The sequence below is a fragment of the Oncorhynchus tshawytscha genome, linkage group LG09, assembly GCF_018296145.1.
Source record: "Oncorhynchus tshawytscha isolate Ot180627B linkage group LG09, Otsh_v2.0, whole genome shotgun sequence".
In the NCBI taxonomy this organism is placed as follows: domain Eukaryota; kingdom Metazoa; phylum Chordata; class Actinopteri; order Salmoniformes; family Salmonidae; genus Oncorhynchus; species Oncorhynchus tshawytscha.
In genome coordinates, this window is record NC_056437.1 from 67,923,421 (window position 1) to 67,940,759 (window position 17,339).

The 17,339-nt window shown below is 44.2% G+C and overlaps 2 protein-coding genes across 2 annotated transcripts; both read right to left on the minus strand.

The window, feature by feature from the left end:
• Window positions 1-55: 55 nt before the first annotated feature.
• Window positions 56-14,166, minus strand: itga2b (integrin, alpha 2b). The gene is made up of 31 exons (XM_024432903.2): window positions 13,818-14,166; window positions 12,092-12,222; window positions 11,826-11,923; window positions 11,266-11,437; window positions 10,852-10,901; window positions 10,605-10,650; window positions 9,758-9,877; window positions 9,454-9,498; window positions 9,062-9,105; window positions 8,906-8,971; window positions 8,692-8,744; window positions 8,442-8,517; window positions 8,000-8,135; window positions 7,503-7,688; window positions 6,471-6,516; window positions 6,225-6,332; window positions 5,642-5,697; window positions 5,388-5,539; window positions 4,912-5,022; window positions 4,686-4,753; window positions 4,357-4,504; window positions 4,028-4,120; window positions 3,536-3,615; window positions 3,142-3,222; window positions 2,648-2,753; window positions 2,266-2,418; window positions 1,948-2,046; window positions 1,551-1,667; window positions 1,229-1,330; window positions 926-1,048; window positions 56-677 (listed from the first exon to the last, which is right to left on the minus strand). Exons 1-31 carry the CDS (start codon window positions 13,997-13,999, stop codon window positions 555-557), a joined length of 3,171 nt encoding a protein of 1,056 aa, XP_024288671.1. The 5' UTR covers window positions 14,000-14,166; the 3' UTR covers window positions 56-554.
• A 1,193-nt stretch (window positions 14,167-15,359) lies between these two features.
• LOC112259171 (aquaporin-5) lies at window positions 15,360-16,923 on the minus strand. Its single transcript, XM_024433919.1, has 4 exons — window positions 16,414-16,923; window positions 16,037-16,198; window positions 15,774-15,854; window positions 15,360-15,647 (listed from the first exon to the last, which is right to left on the minus strand). Exons 1-4 carry the CDS (start codon window positions 16,921-16,923, stop codon window positions 15,480-15,482), a joined length of 921 nt encoding a protein of 306 aa, XP_024289687.1. The 3' UTR covers window positions 15,360-15,479.
• Between the last annotated feature and the right edge of the window lie 416 nt (window positions 16,924-17,339).

Genomic DNA, 17,339 nt, shown 5'->3' on the forward strand with positions numbered 1-17,339 from the left:
AATGCATATAAAATGTCAATGTAACAAAAAAAACAAGCATGTGTAATAAGTATTGTACTTTTCTTGCCATATCTGGGTATTTATTTATTATTCTTTTTAATTATAAACACATGATTGCCGGGTCTGAGTGTTATTATCACTAGGGTCTCCCCTCTACAACAACAGGAAGCTGGCTCAGCCTTCAGTGAGTCATGATGGTCTCCCCAACACAATGGTTGCTTAGAGAGCAGGCCGATGCCATCACACTAACAAGGATATCCCCTCTGTGAACATTGGAATGCCAGTTTGGCTTCAAAAGGACACAAAGTGTTTAATCGCGATTATATGGTTATTTTAATACAAAATGCAACAGCTATAAGTTACCCTTTTAAAAAAAAAAAACATCTTCAGGTTGCATCTTTAGAAAATGTGCAGATATAGGGAGTAAAACAAGAAGCCCACAGCAACATTTACAAACCATGTGAAACAGTTTAACACTCGGAAAACGTGTGGGCGTCTGTCAAACCAAATAAATACATAAAACACCAGGGTTTCCAGGGTGATACAGCAGTTGTTTATGCTTGCTTGTCCTCTGTGTTTGTGGGCATCTCAGCATATTCTGACTGTCCAGGCCCAGCTAGGTGTTCTGCATCGTCGTCATCATCACACGGGGGACGGTTGCGATTAAAGAACCCCACCTGAAGCATAAAAACAAAACATTTACATTTCCACATATTGTTTCCCGATTCCGGTTTCATTCGTGTGTCATTGAAGACATTCTCCTTTATGTCCCCTTTAAATTGTCTCCATTTTAAGAAAACATATCATTAAAAAAGACTGAGTGATCAATACTTAGATGATAGCTGAGGAGCACCTTCTAAATGCTACCCAGTTATAGGGCCCAATCTTGCGCCACCTGCCGTTTTAACGATGTCAGTACATTTACCTTCCAGAAGATCAGAGCTAGCAGAGCAAGGAGGAAGAGGCCAGAGACCACAGCCACAACAATCCACCACACCGGCACTTCCTTCTCTCCATCAGGAGCCCTCCACACCACACTGGTCTGGGTCTACACACATACACACATGGTCAACTGGCTCCAATTAAATCTGTCCAATGACTACTGAAGAAACTATTACTTTGTGACATACGGTTGTGTATGTGCCTCAAGTCAGCCGTTTATGTCATTAGTAAATAAGTGTTGTCTACACACTAGTGGAAAGGGTAAACTTTCTTTTTTTTTTTCTACCTCAGCCTGTCCACTTGGCAGCTCTTCAGGTTGGATCTTGGAGGGCATATCTATAACCTCAAAGCTTGCTGTAGAGTGGAGAACATAATTCTCATAGGGCCTCTAGGGGAAACAGAATGAGGGTTCCATAATCATTACAGAATAATGTCAACAAAGTAAGATCTTACAAAATGCTATCTCAAAATTATGCAGAGCTGTCTTGGAGCGCTTTTCCTTTACACCTATGAATGCAGATATAGTTAAAGATTGTGTGGAAAATATGTCACTGTGATTCTCTCTTTCCCTATCTCTCCCTCCCTCTTCTTGCCTCCCTCCCTCTCACCTCCAGGAAGGTCTGTACCCAGAGTCGAGACATCACCTTCACCACAGCGCTCCAGCCTCTCTCCAGACCTGTGGCCTCACACACAAACCTCAGACAGGTATCTCCACTGGTGCAGTTCTGTAGAGAAATAGAGAGAGGAACAGACCTAACTGAGTCAACCTGTTTCCCCCATTACACATCAATGGAATGTACCCATCCACATGAGATGTAATATTTTGTTGTTTAGCCCCCTCTTGTGGCACATATAGAATATTGCAAGTTGTCCCTGAAATTGCAGCAAAAAGGAACTAGCCTATCGTACAGTATCAAGTAAAGACAAGACAGTTTGATTGTATTGCTGTCAGAAGTACACTGATGCATGTCATTATGTTAATCGAGTGAGGCGACACTTGTTTACCACGTGAACGGTCTCTTTGCGCTGAGGCTCCTGCTGTGCCACCTCATTCTGTTTGACCTTATACACTTTACCAACAGTAGCATTCCCGGTCTTCACCAACTGCCAAAACAAAAGAGTGTACTCCAATTTCATATGACCAAAACATCATCAAAAGAACAATATAACATTGGTTTTGCTTCTATTTAAGGCAAATATAAAATAAAATAGTGATCTCCTTTTAAATGAAACATAATTCATGGAAAAACAACATAGTTTTCCCGCTATAGAAAGATTTGCTGTCTGGCACACTGCAGGGCCACATCATGCTACCTCTCTCACCTGATATGGGTCGATGTCAGGGGAGTCAGTGTGGCAGGTGAGGAAATCCTCAGAAGCATTGGCGAACACATAGAGCAGGACGTCTCCATGGTGATGGGTAGGGAACTCTACCTGCACCCTGGCGTTGACCGTGCTCGGACCCAGGTTTCTCAACTGAGTGTTTCAACAACAACAACAACAACATGCTTTCGGATTCCCCTCACTAAAGTTGGATCTCATTGTCTTTGCTTATATATGACATATACAAAACCTACTCTAGAAGGGCCTTATGGACTCTTCAAATAGATGTTACGCATTTTGACCTAAAACTGCACCAACCTCAGAGAGACAAATGTCTTAAATTGCTCTTGTTTCTTTTCAGAGTGAACCATAAAAAGGTTACCTCATAGACGTGTTCCACTAGCGGGCCAACCTCCTCTAGGTCAGCAGGATGCTCCTTCTGTTCCCACTTGGCAATGGGCAGGACACACTCAGGTGGAGAGGAGCCCCTGTCCAAAAAACAACAGGCTACAAGGGTGGACCAAACGCTGAGGACAACACTGATAACACTAGCCTGGTCCTAGTGATAATTAGTAACTACGTGTCCTGGGAAAGCCAATAACTACAAGGACAAGAGGAAGCCATGGTGTTACTGTACTGTATTACGCTCTTATTAGGACAACATCTTCCAATTGGCAAACATCACTCATCCCTTTTGGATATTAGATATTCAGTCTGCTACTTGTCTGGATTGGCAGCTCTGAAGGCAGCTCTGAATTGTCACACAGAAAGTGTGTCTCAGGAGTCAGGAGGAGTGCTCATTTCCATGGTAGCACAAAACAGCACAGTTTATGGCTCTGATGATAATTGGAGGACAATGAAGGAAGGCCCACCCACCCCCGCATCTCCAGAGCTGCCTCAGCGCTGACATCAATCCTCAGATGGGCCATGTTACTGTCAGGGTTCTGGCTGTTCTTGCTAGAGATCATAAAGGAAGGAAGAAGCTGAATGAATGTTGACCATTTCCCTTGTGTCATTAGAAAGGCCATGAACCTTCAGCTGACACCTTGAATGTCTAAAATACAGACAACTTGATTAACAAGCATGTAAACCATGTGTATCTCAAAGACCCTAAATATGCCTTACATTGTGCTGATCACTCTACACTAAACATTAACTTTAGTGATCATGAATTTCCCCATTAAAATGTTGTATTCAAAATACAAAAACAAAGCCTTGGTAGCATCGAAGGCATTAAAACCACAAGACGGGATGAAAGTGTTGTTCTTGCCTTTTGATCTGTAATGTGAATGACACGTGACTCTCCACCTCCTCCAGGTTCCCCACGCTGAAGAACAGACCGGCCAGGAGCTACGACAGACAGAGAGAAGAACATACTGTACTGTATCATTCAGACTGACAGAGCTGTTGCAAACACAGTCACATGTCATCCACGTCCGTTGACAGTGAAGATCCAGAACGGCACCATTACTCTATGTGTAATTCCATGCCAACTCAGTGTGTCCGGCCAGAGTTTGGAAGGTTGGGAGTTCGATCCCCGGCCAAGTTATACTACAGACTGTAAAAAAGGTACCCAATGAGTCTCTGCTTGGCACTCAGACAGCATTAAGGAGATTAAGGTGATAGATTAGTGTCCTGTCCATCAAGCTGCCTCATGCTACAGAAACAGGAGATAGGCTCCTGCTCCAATGAGCCGTTCTGACTCATGCAAGGCACTTGCGAGGGTATTTACTTACACTATATTTAATAACATGGTGGTTACCTTCTGGCCCTGCTTCATAGGGTTCCCAAGCTCACAGACCATCACCACCGTCTGGTTCTCCTTCTTCTGAGCACAAATCAACTTGCTGAAGCCCTGGGAGAGATGGCACACTCAGACATGAGGCTCTGGTCAAAAGTAGTGCACAATATAGGGAGTAGGGTGCCATTTCAGACGCAGACAGTGTGTTTTACGTAGGGCCGGTAGGCTATGCTGACCAAATAACCTAACCAGAAAAACTCTGGGCTCATAGTTTTTCCTGCAGGTGTGGGACAGTTGATGCCACTCTGTTAACAATTCCCTTTTATTATGAACAGGAGAGTCACAGTCACCTTTCTGTCAGTCACCATACTCTGGTAGTGTGTGTTGGCTGGTGGGCGTATCTCCAGCTCGGTCTCGTAGGCCCCCTCTCCTCTGTTCTCTGCTGTGATGACCAGCAGGGCAGGGTGGTCATCCCCTATCAGAAGACGGTCAGTACCTCTGAGGATGGGTCAAAGGGTTGTATTAGTAGACCGGAATAACATGCTCTAACTAAACTCTATTTTCTCCGCACACTGATCCCACGAGACCTTACTTGGTCAAATTCCTGAACATGTAGAATGACCAAGAAAACAGATGACACTACTGAGTGATGAGGAACTCAGGGGAGTTTGACACTCACGCTTCAGCAGTCAGCCTCAGGTCAGGGACACAGACGTTGTCCACTCCGCAGTCCAGAATGATCCTGGTCTGCGCAACACACAGACACATACACACATGTTTATACCCAAAGAAACAAACACCTACGCTAATTCATAGGTTTCGACTGTGTAATTACCACTTATAAATGTTATTCCTTTGCAAATGAAAATGTTTTAATACATTTAGAATGTAATGTGTGATGTCACCTGTGCGACCACAGCTCTCTGGCCATGCAGCATGGCCTCCTGGGAGTTGGACAGGCTGTAGTTCAAGGAGATGAAGATGGGGCTGAGCTTGTCCTTGAACTCTGACTCATGCTGGAAAGAGAGACAGGACGCAGTACTGACATTGATGCAATTAACCCTCAATTCAGTTGAAATTCAGTAAAGATCTACTGCAGTTTAGTGGATCACATAGTGTTAAGACAATAGAAATCTATTCCCCTTTCAGGTTTGTCTGTTGCCACTGACAATGGCAGTGTTCACAACCTTTTTGTGAGGTTACTAATGGTATTGTGATTGGAGCCTGTTGTAAGTGTCACTTCAGTGAATGGCCACTTGGGGGCATCAGCCTGATAAGAACACTGCTGCACCATTATGGTTTTATTTCAGGTTTTGAGCACTGACCATTGTAAACCAAAATACAGGTCTATAAATTGTCTAAACTGGCACAAGCAACCCACCCGTAGGTAAGCGGTTTGGTTCCTGCAGACCACACCCACATCTCTCTGAATGGTTAGCTGAAAATACTCTTGGGGCAGATTGGTCTGCAGAAATAGGGTCCTCCTGGCCATTGTCTGTTTCATCTTGTCCAGCTGAAGCTCTGCATCTAGAACTACAAGAGTGGATTTAGTGTCTTGAACAAACAGAAAACTCAAACTCAAGGAGAATGTGTATGTTTCCACAGGAATAAATGACTTCAGTATGCGTCTCCTACCTATCTCCTCTGGAATGCTGTGGCCAGACACACTAATGCACATCATGACGGTGAAGCTGTAAGGAGAGAGACAGACCACATCAGTCATAATGCCATTCTGAATTTACAAGAACAAATTCACACATCATCACAGGAAAGATCAGTCTAACACAACCAGGAACTGTCCAGACATGTCACACATCTTAATAAAATGTTTGGCACTTAGGATACTACAGCAATTCTGCATAGTGACAACACGTGCATGTTTGCCGTGCCCACCAACATTTGTCCATCATAAATGTTCTTCCCAGTTGGGTGCTGCAGCACCCCCTGAAAATTGCAATAAAAAATAATATTGATTTAACAGAAATTTTGTCCCAAAAGTATTGCACTGGACCTTTAATAGTGCTGTATTAGCGGACCAAAATAGTGTTTGTAGTGCAGGCAAAATGTTTTTTCAGCACCCCCACCACCCCTTGAAAATACAAAAATATCAAATATACATCATAATTAACACAGCACCCGCACCCCCAAACAACTTCCCACGGCTATGGATAATGCCCACACTCATGGTATGATACTCTGGTATGAGAAGAATCTTTACCAGGCCACAGGCTCGTTGGTGGTGGGGCGCTGACACTCCTTCACATCTGGGTTCAGGAAGTCAGGGTAGAGGGAGAGTTGGGTCTTGGCCATCACCACAGCTTGAGCCCTGGTACCACCCCACACAAACAGAGAATAGACGGTGTGGGTACATTGTGAATGCAAATGTTAACCTTGCTCCAGATAACATTCCTCAAGTTAATTTAAAGTAACAAATAAACTGTTTGTTTGTCTCACACTACTGTACCTGTACACAGCAATCTTATTGACTCCCCATGCACCAACAATTAGATCTGTGAGGCAACAAAGATTGACAAAAACAAGTTGCAAGCTCTTATTTTTCTAGTCTTGAAATATAAAGTCATGAAACAGCTTTGGAAAAAATGACATGATTGATACCCTTTCATGAGAAAGTGCTATCAAAAAAATAGTCCATGGGATTGATTGCCCTTTGGTAACAGCCAGGACCTCTGCTTTCATATCACAGTGACTCCTAAGAAACTTAAAGTAGGAAACAAAACTATTTTCAGGGAAAGAGGTCAGCTGAAAAAAAAATTGAACTGTAACAGGCTCACTGGGGGAACAAGAGACAAAGAGCGCCATGAGTGTCTTTAAAAGCCAGAGGTGTTGCACATCAAAAAGCATTGCTGTGTTGAGAGTAGTTCAGTAGTCTCCAAGGGACACTAAATGTATCTCCATTTTAGTGCTCTCCCCCGACAAATGTTGGCCACTCTACTGGATGAGTGACCTTTCTGTTTCTCTCTCGTGTGTCCGAGAAACTTTGCCTTCGTCTCCAGGGGGACGGGAGACAAACAACATGTCAGAGGACGTTTTTACTGGGACTGAAAGGACTTTGTTAAGTAGTGGCAATTTGTCCTTGGGTAGTAGTCAACTACAATGAAAAAGACAACAGAAATCTTTGCTGCTGCTGTTGTTGAACTGTGCCAGAGGCTGATTGTGGAGTTGTAAGGGAAGAGAGTGACCTCCATGTGATCTTACAGGTTGACATCTCCAAGTGGTCTAGGTAGGATTGACACTGTGGCTTAACAAGAGAGGTAGGGACATTGTTGGGAATTGTTGGCCGGGGTAAGGTTTGTTGTTACATAACGTCTCAAATCTTGATGAGATTATTAATTCACGTTTTTTTGGGCTAGAATCAAATACTTCAAGTCAAAACACATCAAGTCAAAACACGACACCCAATATAATCAAATCCACATCTATTCTAAATCAAGGTAAACAAGCCTACAGTTTCCGAAGAGTTCGTTTTCAGACTAACCTGGGTAGCCATTTGAATCAATGTCAGTGGCCCCTCTCAGGGTGAAGCCAAACTGTGCTGGAGAGCCTAGGGACCGGAAGGGACTCTCGATGACCTGGGTATACTGGGGAGACAGTCCATCACTAGTCCCCATGTAGACGAAAACCCTCCCTTCAACGCCCGAGGATGGGGCTCCCACAGCAACATCTGAGAGAGACGGAAACACTTTATAGTGATGAGTAAATCCACGGACGGAGTGCATTGAAACACTGCTATGACAAAAGCATTCCTCACCATTAGAAAATGTAGCATTTCAAGAGGGAATCATGAACTCAAAGATTAATGTCCTTTCGGAAACAAAGTGTTTTGAAGAGGATATTTTCACATTTAATATCATTCCTTGTTTAAGTTAACCAGAAAATCAGATAATACTGATTCTGCTGCCCCTGAGGCAGTTACTATATTAGAAGGGAAGAGACATATATTGTAAGTCAAATGATTGTATATCAGAGCCTCACCGTTAAAACCGTCCTTGTCTAGGTCACCGAGGGGGGCGATGGTGCTGCCAAAGCGTCCGTACAACTGGGAACCTGTCAGCTTCTGGTCTGGCTTGGAGTGGAAGGTGGAGCGCTCTCTCTGCAGGTACACACTCACCTGGGAAAGGATTACACACATCCATTGTCTCGGAGCTGGGTATAAAAAAAAAGGTGAATGGAGACTGCACACTATGCTCCCATGTGCTAGACTGCACACTATGCTCCCATGTGCTAGACTGCCCACTATGCTCCCATGTGCTAGACTGCCCACTATGCTCCCATGTGCTAGACTGCCCACTATGCTCCCATGTGCTAGACTGCACACTATGCTCCCATGTGCTTGACTGCACACCATGCTCCCATGTGCTAGACTGCACACTATGCTCCCATATGCTCCCATGTGCTAGATCAGGTTTTCACTCACCTGGCCCACCTCCTGCAACTGCTGGCCCGACACACGCTCCATGAAGAGGGGCGCCCCGATTAGGATGTCGTCTATTCTGTCGTGGACAGAGGACAGAGCAAGAATGGCTGGACATTTGAGCTCTCTTTCATGGTTCCTTGGGACAGCAAGCCAGCAACCAGTGGCTTAGATGTTAATCAGGTGGTTAATTCATGTTTAATACTTCCATGATCAAGGACTAAAAAAAGTAAGTATGAGAGTTCTGACATACCCATCATTGTTAATATCAGTCACTGCAACGCTGTGGCCGAAGTAAGAGGCCACCTGCAAGATGAAAGTTTGCATGTGGTTTTGAGTGGACTTACGTGGCTCATGACTCAGATATCAACACAAAGGCATATCTGTACAGACACTTCTTCATCACTCTCCTGTACACAAGTCAATCAAAATAAAATGTGATGGAAATGATGGAAATGCAGTCTCACCTGAGAGCCTAAGAATGTGCGTTTAACTCCCAAAAAGTCAGGTGTGTTTCCATTATAGATTTTGACCTGGATACAAAGCCACAACATTAGCTTAGATCACCCTCTAATAAATTAATATGAAAAGTAAATGATCATAACGCCATTGGGAGCCCTTACTGAGCCTGCTGTGTTGCGATCATTAGGCACTCCAACCACATAATCTGAAACAGAAAATAAATACTTGTACTGGATTTAAAACACAGTAAAACAGAGTTAATTAATTAATTATTGAGAAATGTTTCAACCTTTTGTATCTTACTGACAAATGTTTGAAGGTTTTGTACAGCTGTCACCATCACTACCAGGTACATAAAACGTAGGAAGTGTTATTCTCTAGTCTGGGCACCGCTCTATGGGCCTATGTGCTAATATTCCATTCCTTGCCATTCTTTGTCATGCAAAACGTGAATAAATGTTTGGCATGACAATGTGTCGGAATGATAGTACAAACTGGGACCGGGCTAGTAATTATCTGGTTGTGTGGACACTTTTGACGGGAACTTTCTCACCTGGTATTGAGTCTCCAGTGAACTCGCCAGTGGCCACAGAATACCCTGTTGGCGAAACCTTTCGGGTTTATTGAACTGAGAAGAATGTCACTGAATATCTTTGTACTGAATATTTTAGGCCAGTGGTTCTCAAACCTCTCTTCGGGGTAGAACACCTGATACAACTAATCATCAAGCACTTAATTAGGTGAATTTGGTTTGCTAGTTCAGGGTTGCAACAGAATTGTGAAACATCTTGGCCTCTCTGAGAAGAGGCTTGAAAACCATTGCATTAGACCACAAGTCTTGCGTGTCACCCTCTTACCATGGTAATGATCGTATCCACCAGTCTCAGGGGAATGGGTTTGTCCTGCCACATAAGGTTTGGCATTCTGGCTCTTGGCACTGTCGACGATGTCAGGCAGTCCTGCACTGATGATCTGACCTGCAACAGAAAGGTTAAACACCGCAACCATCATTTGGAGAAGACACTTTAGTAATGTTTTTACATATTTATTTCATAATATTTTCAGTAACATTAGTCAAATTAAGCAGGCAGGTTGCCTCCCACTTTAACAATGTTCTGACATGTTGTTGCCCTAGATCTGGCATTTGCGAGACTATATGACAATATGATAATTAATCATGCTCAGTCATCATCAACCTTCCCGGAGACGTTCCAACAACAGGGCTATTAGTGGATACATTTATCCTAGGAGTGTTGAACAATGCAATAATGGAAGCCACCATAATTACGGAAGCCACCAGCCTAAGAACCATGTATGGTGACATTTTATATTTCTTGTTCTTAGTATTTTAGTGTTTGTCCACCCCATTTTTGTTCAATGCTCCAGCAGCGGAAGCAACCAACTCCCCACCCCCCAGCAGCCTCAGAAAGTGTGGCATCCAGCTCCAATGCCCAAGCAGCGGAAGCAACCAACTTCCCACCCCCCAGCAGCCTCAGAAAGTGTGGCATCCAGCTCCAATTCCCCAGCAGCGGAAGCAACCAACTCCCCATCCCCCAGCAGCCTCAGAAAGTGTGGCATCCAGCTCCAATGCCCCAGCAGCAAATGTTATGCCCCAGCAATTTTATGCCCAGGCAGATTTACCTCAGGTGTAGCGTGAAATCTAGTTTAACCAGGCTAATAATGGCACCAGATGGCACATGTTACCTTGAAAATAGTAGCCTCCAGGAGCACCGATAAGGAGCCTTCCCTCCTAGAATAGTACAGCAAGAAACAAATCAAATTATTGTTATAGATGGTATCATAACACTGTTGGTGTAATTACTACCTTACAGTATCATAAACTATGTGGATCTAACTTATCTACTCTGCTACTGTACATTGCTGTGTAGTATATAACATTATATGAGTCAAAAAGAAAAAGTTTGATGAGAAATGTTTGGAGGGCAGGCACCTTTGTTATGTCAGAGCTAAATCCCACTTCACAGTATCGTCTGTCGGTAGCTGAGAATCAAGATTAAGATCAAAGATGAAAACATGCAGAGTAGAAAGAAAGACCAACAGGCAAACGTTTGAACATGAAGTCAACTGCTATTTTAAGAAGGAATACCCGAGGTGTTTTGTGGCATAGCAGTGAGAATGATACTCAATTCCCAAAAGAGTTCTGACAAGATGCTTGTTTGGCTGTGTTTACACAGGCAGCCCAATTCTGTTATTTTGCCCAATCTGATTGGTCAAAATAACATTTAGTGGCAAAAGATCAAAATTGGATTGCATGTATAAATGCAGCCTTTAAGTTTTGAGTGGACAACAGAGGAACCTGTTACTGTACTGTACAGGTACTATTGGCATGACTAATATCTCTTACTGTACTTCAGGGCTTTGTAATTTTTCTCAGTCATGACGTCTCTGCAGGGGGAGAAGTTGACCGTTTCCCCCGTCAATGTATTCAACACTAGGCAGGTCCCCACTGGAGTGTTCTGGGCCTCCTCACGTTCCCCCACGTCTATTACGTTCCAGTGGAACAGGGGGGCACAGGCCTGGCGCAGGGGGAGGGAGGGAGAGAGAGAAGGGAGGAGAGAAAGAGAAAGAGGGGGAGAAGGAACGTGATATAGAGAAGTGTAACACAAAATGATGAAGAGAATGACCGCGAGAGAAAGAAAGTCAAATTAAGAAGGAGCAGAGGCATACACACATTGGTAGAAAGAGAGAGGGGATCGGTGGTTGGGAGAGGAAGGAAAATAAATTGAGGGAGGGAGAGGGGTTCTGTAAAAGATTTAGAGGATCGATATCTGATGTATTCTATACTGCACAGTGACTGTATACAGCAGCCTTCAGACTCACAGCAAAATGAGTGACTGGTTTATGAGAATTCAAAGAGTGAGAGAGTGGTAACAGTATTGTGCCACAACGGCTGGAAAAACTCACCACAATGTAGTTTCCGGAGGATCGCACAGTAGCACCAAACCACTGGTGGGACTTTGAAGAGCTTATCACTAAGTTCTGGTGAGGATAAACCTCATCACCTGTAGTTACATCAGACAGCTCAGTTTGTCAACCTTTTTTGTAATTGAGCCCAGAATAAATAAATATCTTCTTTACTTACTTACTGATCTACAGTATGATAATATGTTCGCAGCTTTAGAAAACATTGAGAAATGCATGAATAGGACTTATGATAAGTAAAGGTTTACCTTTTGTGTCAAAGGTCATGGTAGTACAGGCCCCTCCTGTCTGTGCCCAGGGACAGAGATACACAGCCCCGGCCTCAGTGACTCTTGGCTGACTGGTGTTGGCTCTAGGGGCCCCAACCACAACACTGATGCTGTGGGACAGAAAATACTATGGTTCAAATATTGTCTTTGGGATTTCAGACAAGAATCTAATGAAAAGCCATTCAAATTCCACATACCTTGCCCAATTTAATATGAGAGTAATACCAGCATATACAGTTCATGACCCAAAGTATGTGGACACCTGCTGGTCAAACATCTCATTCCAAAACCATGGGCATTAAGACGGAGTTGTTCTCCCCTTTGCTGCTGTAACAGCCTCCACTCTTCTGGGAAGGCTTTCCACTAGATGCTGGATCATTGCTGCGGGGACTTGCTCCCATTCATCCACAAGAACATTAGTGAGGTTGGGCACTGATGTTGGGCGATTAGGCCGGGCTTGCAGTCGGCGTTCCAATTCATCAGAAAGGTGATCGATGGGGTTGAGGTCAGGGCTCTGTGCAGGAGAGTCAAGTTCTTCAACACCAATTTCGAGTTACCATTTCTGTACGGACCTTGCTTTGTTAATTTTTGTTGTTGTTGTTGACATTTTTACATGTAACCTTTATTTAACTAGTCAAGTCAGTTAAGAACAAATTCTTAATTACAATGACGGCCTACACCAGCCAAACCCGGATGACGCTGGGCCTCTCAATAACCGCCGGTTGTGATACAGCCTGGATGTTAATAGGGGCATTGTCATGGTGAAACAGGAAAGGGCCTTCCTCAAACTTTTGCCACAAAGATGGAAGCGCAGGATCGTCTAGAATGTCATTGTATGCTGTAGCGTTGAGATTTCCCTTCACTGGAACTAAGGGGCCTAACCCGAACCATAAAAAACAGCCCCAGACCATTATTCCACCTCCACCAAACTTTACAGTTGGCACAATGGATTGGGCAGGTAGCGTTCTCCTGGCATTCGCAAAACACAAATTAATCTGTCGGTCTGCAGATGGTGAAGCGTGATTCATCACTCCAAAGAACGCGTTTCCACTGCTCCAGAGTCCAATGGAGGCGAGCTTTACACCACTCCAGCCGACGTTTGGCATTCCTTATGGTGATCTTAGGCTTGTGTGCGGCTGCTTGGCCATGGAAACCCATTTCATGAAGCTCCCAACAAAGACTTCCTGAACTGATGTTGCTCCCAGAGGCAGTAGTGAGTGTTGCAACCGCGAACAGACAATTTTTGCGCGCTGAGCGCTTCAGCACTCGACAGTCCCGTTCTGTGAGTTCCTATGGTCTAGCACTACGGGACTGGGCCATTGTTGCTCCTAAATGTTTCCACTTCACAAGCTGTTCACAACAGCACTTACAGTTGACCAGAGCAGCTCTTGTAGGACGGAAGTTTGACAAACTGACTTGTTGGAAAGGTGGCATCCTATGACAGTGCCACGTTGAACGTCACTGAGCTCTTCAGTAAGGCCATTTTACTGCAATTGTTAGTCTATGGAGATTGCATGGCTGTGTGCTCAATTTTATACACCTGTCAGCAACGGGTGTTGCTGAAATGGCCGAATCCACTAATTTGAAGGGGTGTCCACATACTTTTAACTATACAGTGTAGTTTAACAGATACCCTAATAATGATGCAGAGCCTACTGAATGAAGCAAAGCCAAAACTTACCAAATAGTATATTGCAATACTCACGTTTTGTTGCTAAACTGATAGAAATCTGCAGAGAAGCCAAAGAAGCTTCCCTCGGGGCCAGAGAACTCAGTGAAGTTAACCAGGTTTAGATTTAAGGTGTCAGAGTAATGTGGGAGAGCAAATAGCAGGAGACCCATCATTTGTAATGATCTAAGAATCCGGTGTTCCTCCATCTTTTTCATAGCTCTTCTATGTCTCCCTCACTGCAAATGAAACTGGAATCCAAATGTCTTCTTCCTATGTGAGTAATTCTTATCATCTTCAGTTGTTTTTCGCAAGTCAGGGAACTTACACAGTAATGCCGAGAGGGCTGTCATAGATAGGGCAGAGTTGTTGATGTGAGTTGAAGGATTTTTCTCTTGCTAGGCAAAATGTATTTGCGGCTCTCATTGCATTGTGTTGAGTGGAGTGTAACTAACTGTTTCCTGCAGATAGGACTTCGCAGAGAATATTTTGTGACATGAAGTGAAGAGATGTCAGTCTGTCAGAACAGAACTGCAGCTCTCAGACACATTGGCACATATATTTATAGTGTTATATTAACTCGTCAACAATGTCTCATGGTACATAAATGAAAAAAATAAGTATACGATTCAAGAGTGTGCATTACCAAGGTATAAAACTATCGTGACGTGGATCCAAATACACATTTTTCTATTTTTCTCACTGTTGGCAGAGAGAAAGAGAGAGACACAGACACACACAGACACAGATACAGACACACAGAAACACGCACAGGGCAGGGTTGTTGGGTTTGAGAGATTATGGAGACACTGGTCAATTACACCCAAGCCCTTCCTTCCTAGATGAGTCCTCCCCAGGGCATGACATTTCATGGAAACAGATGGAACATGTAAGTGGACCTGACACAAAATGACTCCTGTAGCTTCACACCCACTTTACACTCCCCCTCCCATGTAAACACTGTAGGACAACTCAGTTTGGTTTTCAGCTTTAATAAACTCTTGCACAGCGGACATGAAAAACATGACGTTCCGTTTCAATACAGTGAAAAACAAATGTAAAATTCATGATATTAATAAAGAACATTTTACTGAGTCATACAGCCGTTATTTAAATATGTATAACAAGAGGTATATATAATAGTGGTATATAAAAACACATATTATAGTGATCTGTCGCATAATTTACATGATTATACAGCTGGTACCCTTTAACTGACCTGAATGAAATCGCCTTGGACACTCATTGACATGTCCAGGCTTTGGTCTGAATATTCATGATCTGCTTCTATAGATGGTGTAACATCTCAGAGAGGTACAAAGATGCACAAAATGAAGTCAAACTGACAAACAACATGATTGTGAAGAACCTGAGATGGTGGATTAGTGTTTTGTTCAGTTCTGAAATATCAGATAACTGGCCAGAAAGGGAACTATCCAGTACACTCAGGAAAAGAGAGGAGAAAGCAGTCTCCCAGAGAATACAGCAGAGTATATTATCATAGCTACATTGTAGATGTGCATGAATACTGTAGATGTGTACGAATGTTGAGTTTCTTCACTCAGTGGTACTCAACGATGGACCCAGCTAGCATGACCACTTGTGTACACCAGTGGCAAATGGTCAGATATCAGAGAATGGTGTGTGTGGTCACCTTTGGTCAATGGTCAGACAATGGTAAGATAACTGCCTCCATTTCTACTCCACTGTGTTTTCCAAGGTGGTGGGCTGTTTGAGTGGATCCTTGGGAAACAGTTCCTTAAACTCAGCCAACCAGTCGCCAGGGCTACCCCACCGTGGGTAGAGCACCAAGTCATGTAGTAGGCCAGCTAGTAATGCCCCCGCACACGGCCCCACCCAATACACCTGCAGAGGAGAGAAAAACTTTTTTGTAAGTAGATTTGTATGTTTGAACTGTGGTGTGATGTTAGTAAATAGTGTCAATATACGTTTGTAATTTCATAGAGTCAACTTGTGTTTGGCCAGACTCACCCAATGGTTTTGAAATTTTAAAGTGACCACAGCTGGACCAAAAGACCTAGCAGGATTCATCCCACAGCCAGTGTACCCAATCTGGTCAAAGGTTGAAGGTAAAGAGAGAGAGGGGGAGAAAAAGAGAGAGGGGGGGCATAGGAAAAAATGTAAAGATCTACAAAATGTTTTAATAGACAAAATCCATCAAATTACCCATAGAAACTCTATTATGGTCAGACAGAATTTAAACAAACACAAATAGGATCTGGCATCTTCCTTACTGCCACGAGATTCCCCAGAATGACAGACAAGCCGACCACTACAGGACCCAGGAGGTGGAAGGCTGATGTGGGTCGAGACGTGGCGAGGACACAGACCACCAGCTGAAAGGTGATGGCTGTCTCCACTGTGAAGGCTTGGCATGGGTGGACACCCAAACCTACCTGGAAAAATACACATTTTTACAGATATCAGACCTGGATTCATTAAGTTAAAATGTTTATAAACAACCATAATCAATTAAGCCCATACAAAAATACAAAGACGTTTTTGGCAAAACATTTCTAATAATGACTTTTCGGAAGCTACAATACTACAAAAAACAATACTTCACTACAACCTAGAATCAAATAAAAATGTATTAGACGTGACTCGTGACCTCGTTCAGCCCCAGATGCCCTCTGAGCGGGGCAGGCACCATTCCCATGAGAAGTGCACAAGCACAGAGTGCACCGAGGAGCTGTGCCCCCACGTAGAGGATAGCTCTCCAGGGGCTCACCCTCAGTCCTGCAGCCAGAGCCAGGGTCACAGCCGGGTTCAGGTGGACCCCTCCTCCAGAGGTAGCAGGACCCAGGCACACAGACACCACAGCCACGGAGGCCCCGAATGCCAAGGCCACATGCAGGGGGTCAGGGTGGCACTCGGAGAGGGGCTGGGAGTCCGAGAGAAAGGATGGGTCGGACTCTGAGGACAAGTCATGGAGATGATAATCACTGGTGGGACTGGAGAGGCTCCCATCCCAGGCTGGGAGCTGGGGCCATAGCACCACTGAGGCCAGACTGGTGAAGAGGAAGATGGCAGTGCCCACAAATTCACACAGGAGATCCCGGAGGAAGGAAAGTGTCCAAATGTTCTTCAGAACCAACGCCAGACTGGAAAGGACTTGCATGATGGATGAATGAATCTCTGTCTCTCTGTTGTACAGTTTCTCTGTTTGTTTGTTGCTCTGCCATGAAACACATCCAGGAGACAGCAGCAACAGAACCAAACAACCACAAGGGACTGCAATGGGAACCTATATAGAGGGGGCATCTACCGCTGTGTGACGCATATATCAGGAAGGTGGCCTCTTTCTTTCCCCGCTGCGATTATTTACCTGTCCCCTCAGTATACTGCTTGTATTGTGATGTGTTCTGAAGGTGGGTAAGGGTGGAGGTGAGGTGAGGTGGGGAGGCTTAGCTTAGCCAATGCATGTTTTGGCTTTCTGCTTTCCTGTACTCTCAGATGGCTGCCGGTAAATGTCGAGTGGTGTCTTCTTTCCGGGGGGACACAGATTTACTCATAGGTAATGAGCGGCCACTAGCG

Bases quoted from the DNA above. Each gene is read 5' to 3' on its own strand.
- itga2b (XM_024432903.2), bottom strand. From the start codon at position 13,999: ATGAAAAAGATGGAGGAACACCGGATTCTTAGATCATTACAAATGATG. The intron at 8,518-8,691 runs GTATGTCAGAAC...TGTCCACGACAG, and splicing joins ACTGATATTAACAATGATGG to AATAGACGACATCCTAATCG. The intron at 4,121-4,356 runs GTGACTGTGACT...CATCTCTCCCAG, and splicing joins GTATGGTGACTGACAGAAAG to GGCTTCAGCAAGTTGATTTG.
- LOC112259171 (XM_024433919.1), bottom strand. From the start codon at position 16,923: ATGCAAGTCCTTTCCAGTCTGGCGTTGGTTCTGAAGAACATTTGGACA. The intron at 16,199-16,413 runs GTCACGAGTCAC...GTATTTTTCCAG, and splicing joins GGCATCTGGGGCTGAACGAG to GTAGGTTTGGGTGTCCACCC. The intron at 15,855-16,036 runs GTAAGGAAGATG...ACCTTTGACCAG, and splicing joins TTCTGGGGAATCTCGTGGCA to ATTGGGTACACTGGCTGTGG.